We start from the raw sequence: 21,518 nt of genomic DNA on the forward strand, positions 1-21,518 counted from the left end.
AAAGCCACCACAAGCATAAAGTAGCAATCAGAATTTCACCTACGACATACGCTGCGGTTGAGAACAAAAAGTCATCAAAAGATTGTACAGGTCCCAAAGTATAAAAAAAAAGTAACAGGTATCTGAATATGAAGATATCCATGAAAACGTCAGCAGGGTTTGCAAGAAATGACACCTTACACAGGTCCATACACCAAAGTATAAAAATTCACAGGTGTCTAAATATCAAGATACAAAGACATTTTTTGAAGATTTTTTTTAAAGGCATTACCGGTAAATCATTAAAAACAATCTAAATATGGTTTCTCCATGATTGTTCGGACTAAAAGAAGAAAGGGGATGCGTAATTTGGTCCACAAAGTAAAAGCTGCAAAAACTAAGCCATTCGATAATAACCAACTAAGTTTGTACTACATACAGCATACAATATCAATATCCAACAGGTTAACACACCCATTAAATATTTAGTTGACATTAAAAAGTGCATTACCGGTCAGTTTCCAAAAAATCTTCTTTTTACCTTTAGGACTGAAGAAAACTTATCTGAACAACCAGAGATCCCTGAGGATTTAGATGAACACAGAGATGAGGAACTGCAGGAAGAGGCAGCGCCGCCAGGATCGGTACAGTGTGATTGGGCACCAGGGCACCAGTCTGGGCCTTCACCGCTGCACACAGCACATCACAGTCCCTTCTGCAGGAGTAAAAGTCTGTCAGGCTCTCAATATGGAGGAGCGGGAGAGCTGGATGATATTGATGCATTCGGCCGTGTAGTTGCAGGCCAGTGTCGGCTCCTGCCACAGGACAGACGAGCCAAATTCATGTCATACGTCTTCGCTTCTGCAGACTTATTTCGTTCACCCCCAGCCCTGCCTGAACTAGACATTTTAATAGCTAACCTCCGGCACTTATTGGAGAGATCTCAGCAGGCGACGTCCTACAGTGGTTGTGACTCATCGGTTTAATACACTTGTAATATTTTTTTAACAATGTTTTTAATATTATTTCATTATTGTAAAGAAAAAAAAAACAGGTTCCCTACTATTTTTATTTTCCTTTTTCTTTCTGGATACACGACTGGAATAGTGTAATCGAGCCATGTGACTCAGCGGTTAGTAAAAATCCAGGGGGCATATATAAACCAGCATCAGATCAATGTTCCCAATGAGTGTCGGTATCCACTAGTGCAATAAATATCCCACTCTTGGGCCTCCTGCACACATCTATTTCAATGGGTTCACACACGGCCCATACTGTAGTGATTATTGGACCCAATAAAGTTTGGGTAACAGTTGTTAACTTGTTAAATACCGTCAGCGGCATTTAAACCCCAACTGTGTGTGGGTGGTGCCATTTAAATCGTCAGTGCTCGTGATTTAATGGTGGCATTTAATACCCGCAATCAGTGCGGGACACGGACCCAAACTTCTGACTGGAACTCATCATGAACCCGAACTTTATAGTTTGGAACCGATAAACACTATACTCCGTCTATACTCGGTCTATTGAAAAGCCTACATTGTAGTAGATGGGTATATATATTACGGTAAAATAAATGATTCCTCTTATAACATTACTACTCTGCAACTTGTATACTCTTTTATTAAAGAAACTGTATGGGATAAGTTATAGTTTTGGCACATATAATGTATTAACTTTATTGTGGGTGGTTATAAATATTGGCCCAGATTTATCAAAAGTGAGGCAAAATGCAGTGTGCCTTACTAATCTGCAGATAATTGAATACAGGTGCACAGTTATCTGGGGCGCACTGCTTTGGAAATGTGCACCATCTATTTTTAGGTGCACCTTTAACCCCTTAACGACTTATTACACCTTTCGGACGCGACCCACTTTTTCAAATCTGACATGTGTCACTATAAGTGGTTATAACTTTGGAACCCTATAACATATTCCGGGGATTTTGAGAGCATTTCCTTGTGATACATTACATTTCAGTTCATGTTAGTTGTTTGATATGTTTTGGGTTCACTTAAGAAAAAAAATGGATATTTTGCGAAAATTCTGGATATTCAAAACTCTACTTTTCCGACATATAATCATAATAGCAAAATAATTTGATAACTAACATTTACCGAATATCCCAATATCTCCCAAGTATAACAATACCCCATATGTGGTGGTAACCTGCTGTATGTGCACACGCCAGGGCATTGAAGAGAAGGTGCGCCATTCAGAGCAGATTTGGATTGTCACTTTTTAACAGCTATACAATCTTTATATTTTTTGGGCAATTTGGACTTATAAGGGCTTATTTATCTGCAAGATTAGATGCACTTTACAAATACTTCATTTTAGTGGGTTGTTTGATGTTTATTGATGAGATTTTATCAATTTTAAAATGTATGGAGGAAAAGAAAATCATCAATTCTGGTTTCTCATTTTTTTAATGCTTTTTTTGGCTTTTTCTTGTACCATCATAATAATGTTATCTTTTATTCTATCGATCACTATCATTATGGTGATACCTTATTTATATAGTTTTTTATATATTTTTACAATTTCACTGAAGAAAAACTAATACGTACAAGATCGGTTCTTTATTTTTGTTCTTAAGTTGAATTTGTATGCAAGACAGAACAGATATATTTTATAATTGTAGCTCCAGACAAATTTTTTTTTTTGTTCCACTGACAATTGTATTTTCTAAATTTTTGGGTAAGGATTATCAATAAAACTTCATCACAGACACCTTACACCTGATCTTTGCAGCCTTGGACTAAAGTAACATCCAGAGAGCTTCACCAGAGGTCACAGTGGGCAGAGATGTCCGTCTGTAACTTGGGGTTGTCTGTAGGTCGGGTGTCCTTAGGTAGGGGATCATCTGTATAGAGACAGTTTAATATGTTTTAGTATCACCTCTTTTCTATTTTTTTTGCTAGTTGAGGGCTTATTTTTAAGTGAAGTGGTGTTCTTTTCAGTTTTACCATTTTGGCGGACATAACTTTTTTTGGTCACTTTTGTGCGGATTGTACTTTATTAGATGTGTTTAGGGGATTTATGTATTTACAGTATTTATTTATTTTTATTGAAGAACAAGGTATTAATTGTTTTAAAACTTTTCTTTTTTTACACCTTGGCTAAAACAAGAGACCCTCTGATTGCCTGTTCATGCTCTCATTGAGCTAAAAAATGTATAACAATGTGCTATGTGTCCATGCACAGGGCACTCTTTGGACCCCGAGGCTTCCATTGGAGGATCAGACCCCCCTTTCGTCGCATTCATGCGTGACCGTGGCGTGTAAGGGATTAACACCCACGATCAGAAGACTCCTCAGTCGTGGCTGTTACAGGCGGATGGCAGCTGTAATATAAGTTGACAGCTTCTGGCACTGGCTCCGCTTAGGACATAGTAATACAGTATGAGTCGGTAAGGGGTTAATATACAGTGTGTGACACAATTCTGTTGAGTCGCCTTAAATGTGTGACACAAACTCTGACTTGGCACTAACACGTCCCTTTAGGCGCTCATTTTTCTGTCTTGTCGGACACAGAGCAGCCGCAACACAAAACTGGCGCAGATACTATAAATACCTGTGCGAGCCGTTTGCAGTTTTTCTAGTACAACGTCAGACAGAAATAAAGTTTAATAAAGCTAAGACAATCCCCCTTGAACAGCCGTTCGAGGGGGAATACTGCTGTGTGGGGTGTGTGAAAATTGCTCATCTGGAAGCCCAGATTCTGGATCTAAATGAGCAAGTTTCAAGGCTGCGGGCAATTGATAATATGGAACGAAGTTTGCTGCTCCTGGAGCACAAACTCTCTGGGGAAGATGGGTGTGGGGAGGGAAGTATGGAGGTGCAGAGTGAGGGGGCAGCTAGTTGGGTAACATGTAGAAGGCGGGGTAGAGGGAAGAGTTGTAGAGAGTCTAGTCCTGATCTGGTGCACCCCAATAAGTTTGCCAGGCTGGAGGATGAGGGGGATATCAGCTCTGGGGTAGCAATGCTGCAGAAAGATGTGGCCGCTAGCAACCAGGGGAATGTGTGCTCCAGTAAGAAGGGTAATGGGAGCAGAGGCAAGGTCAGACAGGTGCTGGTAGTGGGAGATTCGATTATTAGGGGAACACACAGGGCAATCTGTCACAAAGACCGTGCATACCGAACAGTGTGTTGTTTGCCGGGTGCTCGGGTTCGGCATGTTGCGGATCGGGTTGATGGATTACTGGGAGGGGCTGGTGAGGAACCAGCGGTCATGGTCCACATTGGCACTAATGACAAAGTAACAGGTAGGTGGAAGGTCCTTAAAAATGATTTCAGAGATTTAGGCCATAAGCTCAGGGCAAGGACCTCAAAGGTAATTTTCTCCGAAATACTGCCTGTACCACGTGCCACACCAGAAAGGCAGCGGGAGATCAGGGAGGTAAATAAGTGGCTCAAAAGTTGGTGTAGAAAGGAGGGGTTTGGGTTCATGGATAACTGGGCTGACTTTTCTGTGGGCTACAGGCTCTACAGTAGGGATGGGCTGCACCTCAATGGGGAGGGGGCCGCTGTTTTAGGGGAAAAAATGGCTAGAAGGTTGGAGGAGTGTTTAAACTAGAGACCTGGGGGGAGGGCAACTACACTTGTGCAGGGCAAATAGACGGTGTACATAGAGAGCTGGGAAGAGCCATAGTCCATGGGGGAGGAAGGGGGGCTGGAATGAGATTGGGGAATAAGGACAAAAGGAATACGGACAGGGAAAACCATATAAAGTGTATGTACACAAATGCCAGAAGCCTCACAAACAAAATGGAGGAACTGGAACTCTTGATGTTGGAACGGAAATATGATATAGTGGGTATCAGCGAGACATGGCTGGACAGTAGCTATGACTGGGCTGTTACTATAGATGGTTATAGTCTTTTTAGAAAGGATCGTATAAATAAAAAAGGGGGAGGGGTTTGTTTATATGTGAATTCTTGCCTCAAGCCCGTCTTGCGAGATGACATCAGTAACGCAAATGTGGAGTCCCTATGGGTGGAGATAAGAGGAGGGAAAAATAAAAATAAAATATTACTAGGGGTTTGTTATAAGGCTCCAAATATAATGGAGGCAGCAGAGGAAATGCTGATAAGTGAAATGGATGCGGCTTCAAAGCATGGTGAAGTACTTATCATGGGGGACTTCAATTACCCAGATATTGACTGGGGGGCAGAAACCTGCAGGTCCTTCAAAGGTAGCAGGTTCTTGTCAACAACAAAAGACAATTACCTGTCGCAACTAGTCCTGGAGCCAACAAGAGGGGGGGCAGTGCTGGACCTTATCCTTACCAACAGACCTGATAGGGTATCAAAACTACAGGTTGGGGGGAACCTGGGATATAGTGATCATAATATCATTGATTTTGTATTACGCTTTACTAAGCACGTTAGTGAAGGGGCAACCAACACTCTAAACTTCAGGAGGGCAAATTTTCATCAACTAAGGGAAGACCTAAAAGGCATAGACTGGGATAATGCTCTCAAAGACAAAAGCCCCCCCCAAAAATGGGACTTTTTCTCATATATTCTGAAAAAGTCCTGTGAGAAACACATACCTTGTGGGAAAAAGCATAAAAGGAACAAGAAAAACCCTATGTGGCTAACTAGTCTTGTAAGGAAAGCAATAAGCGAGAAAGATAAAGCGTTTAAGGTGCTAAAACGTGAAGGTAGCGATGAGGCATTACAGGATTATAGAGAGAAAAATAAATCCTGTAAAAAACAGATAAAGGCCGCAAAAATAGAGACTGAAAGAAATATTGCCAGGGAGAGCAAAAATAATCCCAAATTATTTTTCAAGTATATAAATGATAAGAAACTAAAAACAGAGAGTGTGGGTCCCCTTAGAAATAACATGGGGGTCATGGTGGAAGGAGATGAGGAAAGGGCCAATCTACTGAATGTCGCCTTCTCAACTGTCTTTACCCAGGAAAATCCCCTGGTGGAAGACACAATGAGGAATAATGTAAATTCTTTTTATAATGTCAACAGTTTAACCCAGGAAGAGGTACGGCGCCGCCTCGCAACCACTAAGATAGATAAATCACCTGGGCCAGATGGCATACACCCCCGGGTTCTGCATGAATTATGTACGGTGATAGACAGACCGTTATTTTTAATATTTGAAGATTCACTGAGGACTGGTTATGTTCCACAGGAATGGCGCATGGCAAATGTGGTACCAATATACAAAAAAGGATCAAATAGCGATCCTGGAAACTACAGACCCGTAAGTCTAACTGCTGTGGTGGGGAAAATATTTGAGGGGTTTATTAGAGATGCTATCCTGGAGTATCTCACTGTGCACAACCTTATAACCCAGCGTCAGCATGGGTTTATGAGAGATCGGTCCTGTCAGACTAATCTGATTGGTTTCTACGAGGTGGTAAGTTCAAGACTGGATCTGGGGGACGCTGTGGATGTTGTATATCTGGACTTTTCAAAGGCATTTGACACCGTGCCACATAAAAGGTTGGTATATAAAATGAGACTGCTGGGAATAGGAGAAAATCTGTGTATCTGGGTAAGTAATTGGCTTAGTGATAGAAAACAGAGGGTGGTCATTAATGGCACATTCTCAGATTGGGTTGATGTTACCAGTGGAGTGCCACAGGGGTCAGTATTGGGGCCACTTCTTTTTAATATTTTTATTAATGACCTTGTAGTGGGTTTACACATTCAAGTTTCAATATTTGCAGATGATACTAAGCTGTGTAAAGTAATAAATACTGAGGTCGATAGTTTAGCATTACAGAGGGATTTGTGGAAGCTTGAGGGATGGGCAGAGAAATGGTTGATGAGGTTTAATGTAGATAAATGTAAAGTTATGCACTTGGGCCATGGAAACAAAAAGTATAATTATGTTCTAAACGGTCAATTACTTAGTAAAACTGAAGCTGAAAAGGACTTGGGCGTATTGGTGGATGGTAAACTTAATTTTAGTGACCAGAGCCAGGCGGCTGCTGCTAAAGCAAATAAAATAATGGGATGTATCAAGAGAGGAATAGATTCTCATGATAAAGACATAGTTCTGCCCTTATACAAATCCCTAGTCAGACCACACATGGAATATTGTGTACAGTTTTGGGCACCAGTATATAAAAAGGATATAGTAGAGCTGGAACGGGTGCAGAGGAGAGCAACCAGGATTATAAGGGGAATGGGGGGACTAGAATACAATGACAGATTACAAAATTTGGGATTATTCAGTTTAGAAAAAAGACGACTGAGGGGAGACCTCATTACAATGTACAAATACCTGAACGGACAGTACAAGGATCTCTCCAAAGATCTTTTTATACCTAGGCCTGTGACCAGGACAAGGGGGCATCCTCTACGCCTAGAGGAGAGGCTTTTCTACCATCACCATAGACAAAGGTTCTTTACTGTAAGAGCAGTGAGACTATGGAACTCTCTGCCACAGGAGGTTGTTATGGCCGACTCTATGTACATGTTCAAGAGAGGCCTGGATGACTTTCTGGAGAGAAAAAATATCACGGGTTATGGGGATAAAACATTTATTTAATTCTTGAAGGTTGGACTTGATGGACTTGCGTCTCCTTCCAGCCTTATATACTATGATACTATGATACTATGATACTATGATTAACTTTAATGTTGGGGGTTGTAAATACAGCAGATCTTAATATAAGTGATGTTTCTTTTGCCATGCGGTTTATTGTATAGTACCCCTACCTTTATTTTGTAGGTCCGTGTGATTAAAATTATACCAGAATTATATTACCTTTTATAAATTTTAGTACTGTTGCACAATAAAGGCACTTTGAGAAACACAATGCTGATATTTTCTACATGTGATATGTTTCTAGGTGCCACCATTCAGAACATATAAATGTTTGCAGTGGCCTACTATCTATGTGACCTCTATAAACATGCTATCTGCAAGGGGTATATACAATTAGTGTTTATAGCTGTAAGGCCGTAGTGAATGGGTTAAACACAATTATTGCATATATTTTCTACCTATAGTTAAGCCATTGATCATTGAAGTTGGTTTAAAACCTGGACATTTTATGCTACTTTGTACTATGTAATTTTGGACTATCTGGCTTAGTACTACAAATTTAACATTGAGTGTGTAGCCATCATAGCTTGCACACATGGGGGCTTATTTACTAAGGGTCCGCAGACGCACTTTCAGCGGACTTTCCGAAGTTTTTGGGTTTTGCACGGCTGTGAAAAATATTTAACGGGATTATGTTGCACGTGATCGGATTGTGGCACAGATGCACTGGCTTTCATGCGACAGAATTCGGGGGGTAGTCCCTCGGACGATCCAACTGATTCGGACTGAGTGCGGGATATAACTTTCAGATTGTGCCGCAAGATCAAGCACTTACATGCACTAGATTTTAGTGAATCTCGGCTGAGTGCATGATCTTAGGACGGGTAAGTAAATGTGCCCCATGCTGTTAAAAGACAAAGCCCCCTCTATCCCCTTAGAGCTGGCCATTCCATCTCCAGAACCTGTCTGATGTTGCAGAAAATACGACAACCCTTAATTAAAATTAAAAACAGTTGGCTCAGAAAAGGACACATGACATGTGTCTTCCAGTTCTGGGCCCCATGAGAGGAAAAAGCTATGAGTGTAGGCAAGGGAGAAAAATGTATCTGCCTAACATTTAACCATCTGATGGCCTGGAATGCTGTTGAGTCTGATAATATATTTATGTATGTATATAAAAATGATCCTATTGGGGGCTACATAATCCTTTACACACAGGGTTCTACAATAACCTACGAAAGGGGCTGCTTAATCATCTAAGGGGGGCACACTGGTGACTTTAAATACCTGGTGGGGGCTCCAAAGTTATCTATGGGGGAACACTAGGTGCAATAGTAACCTATGGTGTGGGCTACATAATCATTCAATAAAACCATACTAGAGACTAAGATGATATTAAAGATAGGTATGTAACAATAAAAAGTTCATTCAGTTACATAGTGTAAGCTATATATGTATACAAATACCGGATACTTTAAGGGCAATAAGGACAAGAAATAGGTGGCCAGCCCCTGACAGGAGCTTGGTGTCCGGTGTATGAGCGCCGTCTGCTTTTAGAAACACACTGTGGGGGGCTGGAATACAGCGTGTTTCTAAAAGTAGTGAGGATATACCTATACTGGTCAATGGCCACACATGTAGTGCTTGTATCATTGTTCCAGGGTCCCATAGGCCTGGATTACTACTTATTATTTGATACTGGAAACTTAGATTATTTGCTGTACCTTCATATAAGAAGTATAAGTTATCTTTGCTACTTTGTATTCAGTAGATAATGATTTTGTAAAGATGCATAGAAGTACCTCTAAGTCATGTGACATAGCTTTGATACAGTAACGGTATCCATTCTGTTAGGGTTATTTATCATTGGTGTTGCTGGGCTCTTTTTGTCGTAAAAAAGTTGCATTGAGGTTTTTGGGAGTTTTCACTGCTAAAAAGTCTCACAGGGAGATTTCCGCCACTTCATTAACCTGGCGTAAACATAGAACTACTGCTAGTGCAACGGGGTGCAAAGCCAGATTCGTGGTCTCATAGTTACTCCCAGCCCCTGCTGGTGTAAGTGCTGGAACTTTTTATGCATTGAAACTTTTCTGGGACTTTAAAAAAAAAATCCCACATACCAATTAGAGCAAATGAACATTTATTAAGGCCCCATGTCAGGTCCCCCTTTCTTACATGACCTCAGGTATTCTAGTAGTTTCCATAAGTTGCTGAGTGAGTTTAAAGCAATCACACCAAAATTTAAGTATGGTATAGAAATCTTCCTTTGCAGGATGTGGTACCGACCAAAGGAAGGAAGTAGTTCTGTGCTTTATTACCAATACATAACATTATATACAAACTACTTTTGGGAGGGGGACTTCACGGTTAGTAAGGAGACTACATAGATGATTGGTTGTCTCATCATCACATTGTCATCACAAAGTCTCGTAGCACTGTAGCATCATAGTCCGTATACGGCTGTGATAGGTTCCGATCCTGCTCAGTGGATCTATGATGTTGGTAGCAGAACTTCTTTGTAATTTCCAGGAACTGGCTGTGAACAAGATATCCATCTTCCTGAAATGTTTGATTATTGTCATTAAATATATTTTCATAATTTGTTTGATAACATTGATACTTCATTATATTCTCTGGATTCTTTCCAGTGTTTCATAAAGACCGCACAGCCGAAGCGTCACAGGTACTTTGATATTTGCCATGTTTAATAAAATAATCAGCAATATGAGGGGTATTTATTATACTGTGCAGATACTGGGGTGGGTACCATAGTTCTACAGCACCCTAATTAGAGTTATATCAATGTGGGATCTGGTACTATATACTGTATATACTTGAGTATAAGCCTAGACCCCTAATTTTAACACTAAAAGGTGGAAAAACTATTTACTCGAGTATAAGCCAAGGGTGGGAAATGCATTGGTCACAGCCCCCCCCCCCCCCAGTATATAGCCTGTCAGCCCCTGTAGTATATAGCCTGTCAGCCCCTGTAGTATATAGCCTGCCAGCCCCCTGTAGTATATAGTCTGCCAGCCCCCTGTAGTATATAGCCTGCCAGCCCCTGTAGTATATAGTCTGCCAGCCCCCTGTAGTATATAGCCTGCCAGGCCCCTGTAGTATAAAGCCTGCCAGGCCCCTGTAGTATAAAGCCTGCCAGCCCCCTGTAGTATAAAGCCTGCCCCCCGTAGCATATAGCCTGGCAGCCCCCTGTAGTATATAGCCTGGCAGTCCCCTGTAGTATATAGCCTGGCAGCCCCCTGTAGTATATAGCCTGGCAGCCCCCTCCAGTAGATGGCCTGGCAGCCCCCTCCAGTAGATGGCCTTGGCAGCCCCTGCCCCCAATATAATGCCTGTAGGAAAAAAAAAAGTGTACTCACCCTCCGACGCCCCCCGGCAGGTCCTCTTCAATACACTGCGGATCCAGCATTGGCTCCGTGTCACCGCGACATCCATCACTGGTACCATGACGGCGTACATATAAGAATATTAGCGAGCGGCCGACGTCACAATGCCTGCGATGGATGGATGCCAGAGCATCGCTGTATAGAAGAAGACCTGCTAGGGGGGTTGGAGTCGGAAGGTGAGTCCACTTTTTTTCTTGACTATAAGCCAAGTTAGGGTTTTTTAGCACTTTTTTATGCTGAAAAACTCAGCTTCTAGTCAAGTATCTATGGTAGGTGTGGTAATCTTTTGTGTTTTTATGTAACAAGTTTAGAATTGGAACTAATCAGAATCATAATTTTTTTTCTCTCATTTTGGCCCTTTTTTGTGGAAGTTATTGGAGCAGTTAACAGATTTGTCTCTATTTTGCAACTTTTTTGGGTGCAAGCAAAAGTCTGCGCCTTATCTGACACTGAATGCGACATTAAAAAAATACTTTAGCAGAGTTTTAAAAGGTAAAGTTTCATCATCTTTCCATTAAAATAGCCTCAAGTAAGTACTTTATCATTTTCTATAAGACGCCATATTTTTAAATAGGGTTAGTGTCAATCTTAATGTGCAAGCTCCATTTCCTATACATTATAATAAAAAAGGCAAAGCCTGAATTTTTTTAAGCCAAGGTACCTATTTTTGTCACAAAAAACTGAGAAATCGTATTGACTCACGTATAAGCATAGGGTGAGAAATGCAGCAACTACTCTCTAATAAAATTTCCAGTAGAAGCCTCCCCTTATCAATAAAAGGTCCAGCAGAGCCTTCCTTTAAAAAATGTCTAGCAGAGCCCTCCTTTAAGGAAATATCCAGCGGAGCCCTCCTATAAGGAAATGTCCAGCAGAGCCCTCCTATAAGGAAATGTCCAGCAGAGCCCTCCTATAAGGAAATGTCCAGCAGAGCCCTCCTATAAGGAAATGTCCAGCAGAGCCCTCCTATAAGGAAATGTCCAGCAAGTACTAAACCTAGTACTCACCTCTGGCGCTCACCCCTGGGGACAGAGTCGGAGGTGAGTACTACAAAAATTGTGCTGAAAAACTTGGCTTATACTCCAGTATATACGGTACTTTTTTGGGCAAAAATTAAGTTAGAACTATTCTATTACAACTTTTCTCAATCTAACTTCCTTTTTGGTCCCAAATGAGATCTACTCCATAGGGGAATAATTTGCGACAATTTAGGTGCAAAATTAGGGGAAAATGAATTGGCGATACGACAATTCAAAACGCATTTATTAAGGCAAAAGAACAACTAACATAAAATACAAGACAAGAAAAGGAACATACTACAGGAAACTGAGAGACACTAAGGGTACATTCACACGCGGTATGCCGTGCGGGCATACCGCCGTGTGCTGGAGAGGAGGAGGAGGTGGCCCCTCCTCCCTCCATAGAGAATAGCGGCACACGGCCGCACACACGCCGAAAGATAGAGCATGCTCTATCTTTTTGCGGTATGCTGCCCGGATCAGTATCGTACCTACTGTATGTACCCAAATTTGCAGCCGCATGTACGTCCCCGCAGACGGCCATGTGAATGAGCCCCCTTATATTTACAGTATATTGTAAGCTTAATTCAGGTACTATATCTATGTAATTGAGTGGTTCTGGTACTGGATCCATTTACTAAGTCTGAATCCGATGCTGTACTTATGATGTTCGCTTGGCTCTTAAAATTTATTTAGTTATATCTGTTCTGTATCTATGTAGTCTGCTTGGTTTTGGAACTGGATCTATGTATTAATTTTGTAACTACATGAAACTGCTTCAACTCTCTCTTTACTAACCCATCCTGTGTTCTCCTCCTGTCTGTTATTCACCAAACACCAGATACCAGGCTTCTCTGCAGTCTCATTGGACCTTGAACCTTGTATATAAGATGGAGGCTGATGGCTGGGCCAAGCGGCAATATTTTTATCTGTTAAATTATTTTTATTCCGTTCCCTTATAAAGAATGGCTGGACCGTTATACAATCTCTAATGCTCTTCTATATGTTTGGGAACTGTCCAAACGTACAACCCCTCTAGGGAACTTTTCTATATTGCCACCCCCCAAACTCTTCTGATTTGTGTGCTTGACTCAGTATCTGGTTATCCAGAAATTCATGTACCAAAGTAGGAAAATGAAGGATGCCACCCTTCCCAGATATAGGGAAATATTAACCATGAATACAGTTATCTATATGGAGAAGTAGGTTTGACTCATGGCTCCTGGTCACCATAGTTATTGCCCTTTCCCATCCTGATAATATCAGCCTACGGCCGCCCCAGGGTTTATCTGTCTGTATGTGGTCAGTTGCAGCATTGTACCCAAAATCTTCCCCGCACCCCTGGTGGCAATCAATACAACAGTAAAAGTAAGGAGGTTATTATTATCTTTTTTTTTTTACTGGATAACACTAAGCCATGTTGTTAGTACTTGGCGAAATCTATTAGAAAACACACAATTTAATTTAAAATAAAGGACACACAATTTTTAAAATAAGGCTAGCCAAGCACCTCCTTCCTCCATCGGAATCTAATGTATTCACGCCCCTTCTGTTTTCATCCCCCCATGTAGGCTGGCCGCAGGCACCCAGCTGTGCCAGCAAGGTAGCTACCCCGCATGAATGAGATTAGCAGATAGCCGGTTGACGCCACCGGTTGTCTGCTGTGCCTACGGCCAGCCTACATGGTGGGATGAAAACAGAAGGGGCGTGAAGAAATTAGAATCCGAGGGAGCCAGGAGGCACTTGGCTAGCTTAGATGTGAGTGCCTATGGCTCATTTGCATAAATTTTATACGTTGAAATTTCCTTATAGAAGATGGCCTAGAGCATGCCAGCAGGAGCCCCCATCACCCCTAAGGTAACGAGCATCTGTTTGGGGATAGTCTACCAGGCATAAGTATGGTGGTAAATGCCCTTTAATGATGTGTGAATCATTACTACGTCACTCGACGGCTGTGGGTGTTTGGAGAAGGCTCACAGGGTAAGCTCTCTCCATAGCGTTGAGCATTTGCTGCATATTGCAGCAAACACCCACCAGTAACACCCGCAGGTGTTAACCCTTTAATCTCCACCGGCAAATACTGTCATACTGTAGTTCCTCTTTAAATCTAGCCCTATTACCTATTCCCGCCCTATTACCCATTAAAAATCTCCTCTGAAGTAGGATGAAATGAGAAGAGTAATGTATTGCCTCAGATGATTCAAGTTTAGTGATTGAAGGGGTTAGAGGCTTTTGGTGTCATATTAAAGAAATAAATCAAATCTATCCAATTTCATCTGCGAGTTAAATAATCGTAGATACAGAATTAAAAAGGTAGTAATCGGATATTTATCTGCCTGAGGTGAACTGAAAGATTAGATGATTATCAATAGCACCAAATTACTTGTTGCTATTGAATTAAAAATAGGGTCTTTTGAAGTGACACTGCTCCATGCAGCCTCTAAACTTGACACATCTTAAGCAAAATATGACTCTTCTCTGCTCATTTTCACGCTGGAAGAGATTAATTTATAGGTAAACGAGTGTGATTTCCCATAAAAGAGGGAACTCTAGAAAAAAAATTTCATACACTACCTGAGGGGAACACCAGTTTAATGGAGTGAAAACTGGTGACAGTGGCTTCACCTTTATGACTACAAGAAGGAAAGTTACATACTGCCCGTCTCTTGCACAGATCAATGTTCATATTTACATAAAGCAGTTACTGACTCCACTTATACATTAAAATGATAACATAGGGCATGTCCAGAGGTCGCACTAACATTTTTACATAAGGGTACTAATACTCCTCTTACTATTTTTGGGGAGTATTTTTAGCCGAGGAGTGGTGTCAATTTTTTATGTAATACAAATATATAACTCCTAGCTGTATATAATGTTAACAGACGCTATTTATACATGAAAATCATTTTCACCGCACACTCACTGCACACAGCACTTACACTCACTACACACAGCACACTCACTGCACACACACCGCACACTCACTACACACAGCACAGTCACTGCACGCACACTTACTACTGACTGCACACTAGCTGCACACCACACGCACACAGCACACTCACTGCACACAGCATACACACCGCACGCACACTCACTATACTCACTACAAACACAGGACACTCCCTATACTCTCCGTGCTGGGCTATCTATCTACTGGGGTGCAGTGTGTGCTGGGCTACGTATCTACTGGAGGTGGGGCAGTGCGTTGCTGGCTAGCTATATACTGGGGGGGGGGCAGTGTGTGCTAGGCTATCTCCTGGAGGTAGGGCAGTGCGTGGCAGGCTAGCTATATTCCCGGGGGCTGGGCTACCTGTCTACTGGGGGGGGGGGGGGTAGCTGGAGGGCGGGGGGGTAGCTTGTGCTGGGCTACCTATCTCCTGGATGGGGGCGCTGTATGTGATGAGCTACCTATCTCCTGGAAGGGGGGAGGCAGTGTGTGCGGGGCTACCTATCTACTGGAGGCAGTGTGTGCTGGGCAGAGGTCGCATTAATGCCTCACCACGCGTCATAGACGCGTGATGAGGCGCAATTACCCCCTGTGGGGAATTGCTCTGGTAAATGACTGGTAGCAGTGCAGGAAGCAGTGACACACGCAGGTTTAAAAGTCCAACTTAAGTGTTTATTTACACTTGCAAAACAGAATACAAATTCAGCCTTGGCTTAGGCACATGCAAAAACATTACAAAAGTAATTCCTGCCCGGCTAGGCGCTGTCTAATACATTTTGAGGACCCTAGCTATCCGCGTACCAGGCTGCTTGGCACACGCTCTTGGCCAGCAGCAAGACAGGAGACCCTCAGTTACCTTTGCTGTGAGAATGCAATCTCGCTTTCAGCTCTCCAGGTAGGGCCTCTCCTACTGCTTCTGGCCTGTAGATTAAATCAGGCCCTAACGAGGCCTGAGACCCGCACCTGTGGGCAATTCACAAACCCAGGACCGAAGCCCGGGTGGAGTAGGAGTCCCACTACCAGCCTACCCCTACTCCATAATAAGCAGGCCCAGTACGGACATTACAAATGTGTCTGTGTTAGCTAGGCCAACACAGACAAAACAGACTATTCCTGCTTATCATGTCTGCATTAACCCTTGGGTTACTGCAGACAAACCCAGGGCTTTTACCACCAGCATTTCATCTGCCTGTAGGACAGATAGCGGTTTTCCCACACAATACCTCTTACTTTCTCACATACCCTCCCCCTCAGTTCAGACCCACGGGGGCGAACTCCTGACATTAAACAATGGGTTCGGGACAAGGCATCCGCATTGCCCTGTAGTTTCCCGGCTCTGTGCTCCACCGTAAAGCTGAAATTTTGGAGGGACAAGAACCACCTAGTGACCCTGGCATTCTTCTCCTTAGTTCTACTCATCCACGTGAGAGGAGAGTGGTCAGTTATGAGACGGAACTGTCGTCCCAGCAAGTAGTACCGTAGGGACTCTAATGCCCACTTTATCGCCAGACATTCCTTCTCTACGATACTGTAATTTTTCTCTGCTGGCGTGAGCTTCCTGCTCAGGTAGGTAATGGGGTGTTCTTCTCCATTCACCTCCTGAGACAGGACAGCTCCCAGTCCTACATCTGACGCATCCGTCTGCACAATAAACTCTCTCTTGAAGTTTGGCGTAATGAGGACGGGGGATCCACACAATGCAGACTTCAATGCCTGAAAAGCCCCTTCTACTCGTTCATTCCATTGCACCATGACAGGCCTTTTACCCTTCAGCAGGTCTGTCAAGGGAGCGGACATGGTGGCAAAGTTCGGTATAAACCGTCTGTAGTACCCGACAATGCCCAGGAACGCCCTGACTTGCTTTGTGCTCACTGGTTGAGGCCAACCCTGTATAGCGTCAATCTTGTTGACCTGAGGTTTAATTATACCTCGACCGATCACATACCCCAAATAGTGTGTCTCCTCCATTCCCAGCGCACACTTCTTGGGGTTTGCAGTCAGGCCCGCTACCCTTAGCGAGTTCACTACGGCCTGTACCTTGGCCAAGTGACTCTCCCAGTCTTGGCTGTAGATGATAATATCATCTAGATAGGCGGAGGCGTATCTCCTATGTGGCTTTAACACTATGTCCATTAACCGTTGAAAGGTAGCGGGGGCCCCATGAAGCCCAAACGGTAACACAACATAGTGAAAAAGGCCCTCAGGGGTAACAAAGGCTGTCTTTTCTTTAGCCCTATCTGTCAGGGGTACCTGCCAATATCCTTTAGTTAGATCCAGGGTGGTGAAGTACCGAGCACCCCCTAGTCTCTCAATAAGCTCGTCCACCCGGGGCATGGGATAGGCATCAAACTTAGACACCTCATTCAATTTTCTAAAATCGTTGCAAAATCGCAACGTCCCATCCGGTTTGGGAATTAGAACAATTGGACTGGCCCACTCACTTTTGGACTCCTCAATAACCCCTAGCTTCAGCATCTTCTGAACTTCTTCTGATATGGCTTGTCTACGAGCTTCAGGGACTCGGTACGGCCTTAATCTTACCTTTACCCCTGGCTCAGTGACAATATCATGTTTAATTACAGATGTGTAGCCTGGCAACTCTGAGAACACATCTGTATTTCTTGCTACAAACTCTCGAGCCTCTCGCTGTTGCTCTTTGGTAAGGGTATCGGCTATTCGCAGTTCTGCCTCCGGCACAGGCTTATCTGCAGCCTGTGAGGGTAGCGCAGGAGGTGGACTAGCCAGAACCATCTCTGTATGCAGACTCTCTCTGTCTTTCCAGGCCTTCAACAGATTTACATGATAAGTCTGCTCGGGTTTTCTCCGTCCGGGCTGACGTATCCTGTAGTTCACCTCTCCTATTTTCTCTATAACCTCATACGGTCCTTGCCATTTAGCGAGAAACTTACTTTCTACAGTGGGGACTAGCACCAACACACGATCACCGGGACTAAAGCTCCTTACTTTTGCTGACCTGTTATAAACCCGGCTTTGAGTTCTTTGTGCCTCCTCCATATGCTCTTTGACAATGGGCATGACGGCTGCCACCCTGTCCTGCATATCTGCGATATGGTCTATTACACTTTTGTGGGGGGTGGGCTCTTGTTCCCATGTCTCCTTGGCTATGTCCAGGAGACCCCTGGGATGTCTGCCATACACTAACTCAAACGGTGAGAACCCAGTAGAGGCTTGTGGGACCTCTCGGATGGCGAACATTAAATATGGCAATAGTACATCCCAGTCCTTCCCATCCTTGTTTACCACCTTTTTTAGCATACTCTTTAAAGTTTTGTTGAACCGTTCTACCAATCCATCAGTCTGAGGATGGTACACAGAGGTGCGTAACTGTTTAATATTAAAGAGCCGACATAGCTCCTTGGTGACTTTTGACATAAAAGGAGTCCCCTGATCTGTGAGGATCTCCTTGGGAAGTCCCACCCGGCAGAACATGGCAAACAACTCTTTAGCAATTAGTTTCGCAGAGGTGTGCCGCAGTGGGATGGCCTCAGGATATCGGGTAGCATAGTCCATGACTACCAGGATATGCTGATGCCCCCGAGCAGATTTAACTAAAGGACCGACCAAATCCATGGCGACCCTTTCAAAGGGTACCTCAATAATGGGCAGAGGTACCAACGGACTTCGAAAGTGTACCATGGGAGCATGCAATTGACAATCAGGGCAAGTTTCACAATACCTTTTTACCCTATCATATACTCCTGGCCAGTAAAAACGCTGCAAGATGCGTTCCAGAGTTTTTGTGGTACCTAGGTGCCCTCCCATCACATGCTTATGTGCAAGGTCTAACACCATCTGACGATATGGCTGAGGTACCATTAACTGCTCCCGGGTTTCACCGTGGACCTTATCAATGCGGTACAATAACTCCTGATTTACCACCACACGAGGGAACAACTTATCCGCACCTGGGTGCTGAGGTACGCCATTAATTTCTACCACATTTTCTCTGGCGCGGACCAGAGTGGGGTCCTGGAGTTGGGCAGTACCAAAGTTGTCACGGGATACCTCCAAATCAGACAACTGCGGTCCTGTCACTACCTCCTCAGTTTCGCCTGCCATAACATCTAGGGGAAACATTACACTTCCATCTTCTGTGGCGGTCACCCCTACGGCAGGAACTCCAGAGTCTGGGTCATCAGGCTCGGCTTCAGAGATCTGACCAGACAACACAGGAGAACAACCCCCCAACTCTTGGTTTCCCCGCCATAGAGTCCAGAACATGGGGAAGTCCCGTCCCAAGATAAGGTCATGGGGCAAGTTCTTGACAACCGCTGCCTCATGTAGTGTCTCTCCACAAGAGGTCTGGAAGTTAATAACTGTGGTGGGGTAGTCCTTTACGTCCCCATGGATGCACAGGACTCCAATTGTGCGCCCTGTGACCGCCTTGGGGTCTGTGAGGGACCCATTAATCAAGGTCACCCGACTGCCTGAGTCCAGCAGGGCCAACGCTGGATGCCCTGCCACAGTCACCCGGCACAGGTGGCGCTCATCAGCAGAGTCGGGGCTAGTAGCTGTGTAGACAGGGGCAGCATAGAGAGAAACCCTTCTGGCGGAACTGCAGTCCATGGGCTCTGAGGAATTGGGGCAATGGGCTGCAATATGACCTGGCTCATGGCATGTCCAACAGGTGGGAGCCTCCCCCCTCCTCCTCCCCTGGGGTACTTCCCGGACATTGGGCGTTGTCCTGCCCCGGGAATTTGTGGGTGACAAGACCTTCCGTGCCTTAAGGCCTGTCTTGGTATAATGGGCTTTCTTTGTTAGGGCCTGAGTGGCACAAAACCTCTCCACCAACCCCACCAGCGCATCGGCATCAGACGGGTCCCCGTGTCCCACCCATTGTTGGATCTCACCCGGCAAGGCCCTCAGGAAATGGTCCAAAACAACCTTCTCGACCATCTGGGCTGGGGTGGATGTCTCCGGCTGGAGCCACTTGCGGACCAAGTGAACAAGTTGGTGCATCTGCCCCCTCGGTGGTAGCGCCTCCTGGTATCTCCAGCTATTCACTCTTTGAGCGCGTAGATGCTGATCCACTCCTAGTCGGGCCAAGATCTCTGCCTTTACCTTGGAGAAGTCCCGGGCATCCTCCTCGCTCAGGTCATAGTATGCCTGCTGGGGATCAGCGACGAGGAAGGGGGCCAACACCTCTGCCCAGTGCTGCTGTGGCAACCTCTCTCGGGTGGCCACCCTCTCAAAGCCTGTCAGATAGGCCTCCACATCATCCTCGGCGGTCATCTTGGTTATAGCTTTGCGGACCTCTTTCCTGGCGTCCTTCACCGTCATTGCTGGGACAGTCCTTTGCTGAGCAGCGGTCAGGGCTGTTACCTGCTGGAGCAGCAATCTGTTTGTCTCTTGCTGCTGCACGTTGGACTGGACAAGCTGCTTGATTAACTCCTCCATGGCCGTGGCTTGCAGCTTCAGTGCTGTCCAGGACATGCACTAGTGTATACTTCACTGCACTTTGCCCGCTCCAATCCACCATGTGTGGGGAATTGCTCTGGTAAATGACTGGTAGCAGTGCAGGAAGCAGTGACACACGCAGGTTTAAAAGTCCAACTTAAGTGTTTATTTACACTTGCAAAACAGAATACAAATTCAGCCTTGGCTTAGGCACATGCAAAAACATTACAAAAGTAATTCCTGCCCGGCTAGGCACTGTCTAATACATTTGACGGACCCTAGCTATCCGGGTACCAGGCTGCCTGGCACACGCTCTTGGCCAGCAGCAAGACAGGAGACCCTCAGTTACCTTTGCTGTGAGAATGCAATCTCGCTTTCAGCTCTCCAGGTAGGGCCTCTCCTACTGCTTCTGGCCTGTAGATTAAATCAGGCCCTAACGAGGCCTGAGACCCGCACCTGTGGGCAATTCACAAACCCAGGACCGAAGCCCGGGTGGAGTAGGAGTCCCACTACCAGCCTACCCCTACTCCATAATAAGCAGGCCCAGTACGGACATTACAAATGTGTCTGTGTTAGCTAGGCCAACACAGACAAAACAGACTATTCCTGCTTATCATGTCTGCATTAACCCTTGGGTTACTGCAGACAAACCCAGGGCTTTTACCACCAGCATTTCATCTGCCTGTAGGACAGATAGCGGTTTTCCCACACAATACCTCTTACTTTCTCACACCCCCAAAATAATTGCCATGCGTAAAAGAACGCATGCCAATTATTCCCTGTAGCGCGCAGGCTGAGCGGCCCGGCGCGCGCTGCGAAAGAGGGAAATGTTAGTAGCGGGATTGCAGCGCGCCCCGGGCCGCTCAGTGTTCTGTGTCAGCAGCGCTCCGGAGAGACCCGGAGTGGGAGCGCAGGCCTCGGGAGACACGTGGACAGTGGGGCTGCGGCTCCTCGGCTGTAGGATCCCGGCAGGACCGGAGACCAGTGCCAGGTGAGTGCGAGGCCCACCTGTGGAGTGCACTGCGCTCACTGCACTCTGTGTAGTGAGTGTGCTCTGTGTGTGTGTGTGTAGTGAGTGTGCCCTGTGTGTGTGTGTAGTGAGTGTGCCCTGTGTGCGTAGTGAGCATGCCCTGTGTGTGTGTGCGTGTGTGTAGTGAGCGTGCTGCTGTGTGTGTGCGTTTGTGTAGTGAGCGTGCTGCTGTGTGTGTGCGTGTGTGTAGTGAGC

At 44.8% G+C, this 21,518-nt stretch overlaps 1 protein-coding gene across 3 annotated transcripts in view; it reads left to right on the forward strand.

The window, feature by feature from the left end:
- Nucleotides 1-21,518, forward strand: part of PHF11 (PHD finger protein 11) — an 86,675-nt gene that overhangs the window by 33,619 nt on the left and 31,538 nt on the right. The window contains exon 19 of one of the 3 annotated variants that reach the window (XM_072134493.1): nt 527-3,646. The exons of the other annotated variants lie outside the window; for them this stretch is intronic. Within the exon in view, the coding sequence (XP_071990594.1) occupies nt 527-965 (439 nt within the window). The 3' untranslated portion in view covers nt 966-3,646. Of the gene's footprint in view, nt 1-526; nt 3,647-21,518 lie in introns of those variants that run through there. 3 annotated transcript variants of the gene reach the window in all.

The sequence above is a fragment of the Engystomops pustulosus genome, chromosome 2 (genome assembly GCF_040894005.1).
Source record: "Engystomops pustulosus chromosome 2, aEngPut4.maternal, whole genome shotgun sequence".
NCBI lineage: Eukaryota > Metazoa > Chordata > Amphibia > Anura > Leptodactylidae > Engystomops > Engystomops pustulosus.